The 4,753-nt window shown below is 33.7% G+C and overlaps 1 protein-coding gene across 4 annotated transcripts in view; it reads right to left on the minus strand.

Moving 5' to 3' along the window:
• itprid2 (ITPR interacting domain containing 2) overlaps window positions 1–4,753 on the minus strand; it is a 49,159-nt gene that overhangs the window by 12,682 nt on the left and 31,724 nt on the right. For all 4 annotated transcript variants that reach the window (XM_016293868.1, XM_016293867.1, XM_016293865.1 and 1 more), the window contains exon 9: window positions 736–1,397. In XM_016293868.1, coding sequence (XP_016149354.1) covers window positions 736–1,397 — 662 coding nt within the window. The remainder of the gene's footprint in view (window positions 1–735; window positions 1,398–4,753) is intronic.

The raw sequence follows: 4,753 nt of genomic DNA on the forward strand, positions 1-4,753 counted from the left end.
TTTTAAAAAAAAAAAAAAAAAAAAAAAAAAAAAAAAAAATGAAATCCTGTATAAAAAATACTAATAATAAATCAGTAAGTAATGCCAATATTAATTGCACATTGATATTTAAAATTATATTTATTATTACTATTACTATTTTCTAATATTAAATTACAATTCATATTTTGACCGTTCAATACTTAATATAATATAATATTTTTACTGAAACAATCGAACAACCCAAATCAGACTGAATCTTTTTGAATCATGGACCGAATCAGCTCAGATGATTCACTTGCTCAACTAAACTACAAAATACAATATCAGACTCAAAATGAGTAAAGAACTTTTACTTTGTTATGTTGACTTTTTAAAAGCAATGTTAAAATAGCAGGAAATGATAGGAGGAAGTATTTTAAATGTCAAAAATGGCATACTTCAGCTTTAAATGCAAGTTTTGCAAGCTATGGTGTTGGCCACTGATAAACTTGCGGCAATCCGGACTTGCCGTATCACTGATGAACATTGTCTGCTATCAGGATCCAGTAGCATGCTTTAACATAATCAAAGGCAAAACCATAATCCCAAGAACATCCTCCAGGCGTTCTATGTTCCCGAATTATTTTTAGCTTTGAGTGTCATGACCCTCTGCTGTTTTTACAACAAAACACACACAAAAAAACTTTAGGAGAAGCTTGGAGATGATTGTCAGCGTGAGAACCGGACAAGGCAAAGCAAGCAGGATTGTTTTACCTCCTCCATTTCAAATGAGTCTCTGGGCTGGCTGAGTAGGTGGGCTATGAGCGGGTTGGGCAGCAGGTTGGTCGGTTCTTTATCTGGGGTGGAAGTGATGGTCTCCTGGCACTCAAGTTCCTTGAAGTCACTCTCGTCAGACACCCGACTGATGCTCACCAGGACCGGGGAAAGGGACATGTCTTTATCCAGAGCTGGTGTCTCAGTAGAGTGGTCACCATTCATTAACGTAGAGTCCTTAGACAGAGGTTTTGGGGCGTTTCCATTGAGTGAAGCGTCTGAGATACTTTGTTGGGCCTCCTCAGTCACTGTGGCCAGAGATGAATCTTTTTTTCTAAAGACTTTCTGCTGTAGTTTGTGCTCCGTATCCATCAGTCCGGCCCCTACATCAGAGTTTGCACCTTCTGTGTTGTCAACGTCAGACGCTGAAGGCTGTTTGGCTGTTCCTTCCATGACAGAGGCCAGCAGGTTCTGTTTCGTAATGTTCCGTTTTAGAATCTTGGCCACATTCAGAGCGGAATTATTCCTTTTTAATGGAGAGGGGGTTTTAGTCTCTATGTCGCCGCTGCCGATTCTCTCCATGGGTCTTCCAGACACTTGGGAGTAGATCTCAGAGAAGACATTTGCCACCGTGGCCAGAACTTCTGTTTGACGGAACCGACCTACAGAAGAAACAAAAGAAGAGCTTTAGAACAGACAATTTCCTATGCACAACTAGCTTGAAACCTTTAAATTATTTACTCAAGATAAAAAAAGAGAAAAAATAAATAAATTACAATAGAAAAACAATAGAAAACACTAAAGAAACGTCAACTTCAAGCAGCATTTCCTGCAATTGCTACGGCAAAAAAAGTTAAAGTAATAAAAAGAACAAAAAATAATGGTTCATTAATATACAAAAATGGTAATAATAACAATAAATCACAATTATTATAATATAATTATTATTATTATATATTATTCATAATATAATTGTTTTGTTAATACTGTAATAAAATAAATATAATATATTCTAAACATTATGAATTGTAGGGCTTTAAACAAAGAATAATATATTATTAATAATATAAAATATATAATTGTTGTTGTTTTTAATATAGTACTTTTTCATATTAATGTTCAATAAATAATAGATTGCATATAATATAGCATAACATAACATAACATAACATAACATAACATAACATAACATAACATAACATAACATAACATAACATAACATAACATAACATAACATAACATAACATAACATAACATAACATAACATAACATAACTTAAATATCCAGAATTGTATAGAGCTTCGACAAATAAAGGAATGAAAGAATGATATCCGACAAATAAAATAATTTTTGAAAGTCGAACTGCAAATTAGACTGAATTGACCACAGGAGTCATCATTCTGAATCAAAATGAGTCAAGAACTGCTTCTGTTTAAGGTCAGGTCATAACGTTACTCTGTGAAACATAATCAAGCCACTCTAATAGGAATCTGTGTGATCTGGAAAATTCTAAAATTTCAGGGTTTCCCGCTGCAAAAACAAGATCCTGTACAAAACACAGCAACTTTTGTGTGACTTGATGGTCTTTATCAACATCAAGCTCGTCATTTGTTCTGGCGGACATAAAGGAAAAGGATATGACAATACTGCTGGCATGTAATGGAATGATAACAAGTGATAACAAGCCAGTGATGGGTTTTGCTCAGAAATCAATAGTCTTCATTTATCTCATGCAATGCAGCCAGGCTGTCTGAGTCAGCGTTCAGGAACGGTTTGCAGGACATGTGCCAGAAAAAGAAAAGAGGAACAGAGAGTGTGGTTTTCTGTGAGAGAGGGACAAGCACGTCCGATTGGAGATCACAGCCCCCACAGACGAGCATTTGTAGAAGCATACGTTATGTAAGAAAAGTCAACAAGACATGGGAAGACAAATCCACAGAACACCTCACAGTAATGTGAATAAACATTCACATACACTTCTTGGTTGAAATGCCCGCCTAGTGGGTATTAGCACAAACAGTTGTTAGTCTTAAGTGAGTGTAAACAAGTGTTTTTTTAAAGACTCAAAACATCTGCACTAGTAACCTAAAGACCCGTTGCTGTTAGTAATATTGTTCTCTTTTCCTTGTCATTTTTTTCTTTGTTTCTTTCTTTTTAGTTATTGTTTTCTTGTTTGCTTTAACAATAACGTGTGAGTTTAATAATTACTTGAATTAATAATGCTAATGTTTATTTAAATGAATTTATGTAAGTGAGAAATTCTTTGTTATACTTATATTAATATTTTAAGTAAACTATGCAATTACACACACACTACTGGTTAAAAGTTTGGGATCAGAACGATTTTTAATGTTTTTTTACAGGAGTTTTTTATGCTCATCAAGGCTGCATTTATTTGATTAAAAATACAGGAAAAAATGTAATATTGTGAAATATTATTATTATGTAAAATAATGTTTTTCTATTTTAATATACATTAAAATTTATTTCTGTGATCAAAGCTGAATTTTCAGCATCATTACTCTTCAGTGTCACATGATCCTTCAGAAATCATTATAATAAGCTGATTTATTATCAGTGCTGGAAACGGTTGTGCTGCTTAATATTTTTTTGGAACCTGTGATACATTTTTTCAGGATTCTTTGATGAATAAAAAATTAAAAAGAAGAGCATTCATTTAAAATGGAAATCTTTTCTAACAATATACACTACAGTTCAAAAGTTTGGCGTCAGTAAATCTTTCTTTCTTTTTTTGAAAGAAATTAAAACTATTATTCAGCAAGGATGTGTTAAACTGTTAAGAAGTGAGAGCAAAGATTTATATTGTTAGAAAAGATTTATATTTTGAATAAATGCTGTTCTTTTTAACTTTTTCTTCATCAAAGAATCCTGAAAAAAGTATTGCAGTTTCCAAAAAAAATATTTGGCAACACAACTGTTGCCAACATTGATAATTCTATTAATAAATCAGTAATAAATGATTTCTTAAGGATCATGTGACACTTTATACTGGAGTAATGGCTGATGGAAATGCAGCTTTGCATCACAGAAATAAATTATATTTTAAAAGATATTAAAATAGAAACCATTATTTTATATTGTAATAACATTTTGCAAGATTACTGTTTTTTTGTATTATTGATCAAATAAATGCAGCCTTGATGAGCATAAGAGAATTCTTTAAAAAAAACTTTACAAGAACACAGCGTCACACATGGCGGGCTTGAGTGAGCGGAGGCCGGAGGGCTAGAGAATGGCGCGGCCGGCGGATTCGACGAAGGAGGCTTGCGGCAACCACATGTGACGACCCCGGGCTGGACTCTGCTTTATCTACGGTGAAAGCCGATCTGGCGATCCACAGCGCGAAGTTGATGTATTTCCTCAGCGACCAGCACGGATCAGCTCCAGGCATGACGAAGCAGATATCATCCTCTTTTGGAAGACCAAACAAAGTAGTTTCGCTTTCACAATGAAACGCACAGCGCCTTCACGACATGGCGGAAACAAAAATACTACAGCGAGAATAAAAGTTACGCCTTCTTTCTTTGCGTGAACATTTGGGCGGCGTTATGCAAATCTTCCCAGATAGTGACGTAGGTATGTGGGGGCGTGTTAGAATGAGCCGTTTTAGGTAGGCGTGGCTGACTCTTAACTTTTATAAAGAATATCTCTTTGGATTTGAGACTTTAGTCTTTGCAACTTACAGATCTTCTTTATGCACCAAGAGCTTGTAACACTCCAAAAAGAAAAGGAAAAATTGAAATCGCATCATATGACCCCTTTAATACATATGTATTACATTTTATTTTTATGTATCAGATTTTATTTTTTAGATTTTATTGATGATTATAGAAGATTTTCTTAGATTTTATTTTTGTATTTTTTGTTCTCATTTTAATTTAATTTTAAGTTTTAGTAATTTTGTTTTGCATTGTATTAGTGTAGCGAATTTAGCTCACAACAGGAAATATGAATAATTAACCATAACTAGTTATAATTAACTATTCATATTTTAGAT

This window comes from Sinocyclocheilus grahami, unplaced genomic scaffold (genome assembly GCF_001515645.1).
Source record: "Sinocyclocheilus grahami isolate Dianchi unplaced genomic scaffold, SAMN03320097.WGS_v1.1 scaffold308.1, whole genome shotgun sequence".
In the NCBI taxonomy this organism is placed as follows: Eukaryota; Metazoa; Chordata; class Actinopteri; order Cypriniformes; family Cyprinidae; genus Sinocyclocheilus; species Sinocyclocheilus grahami.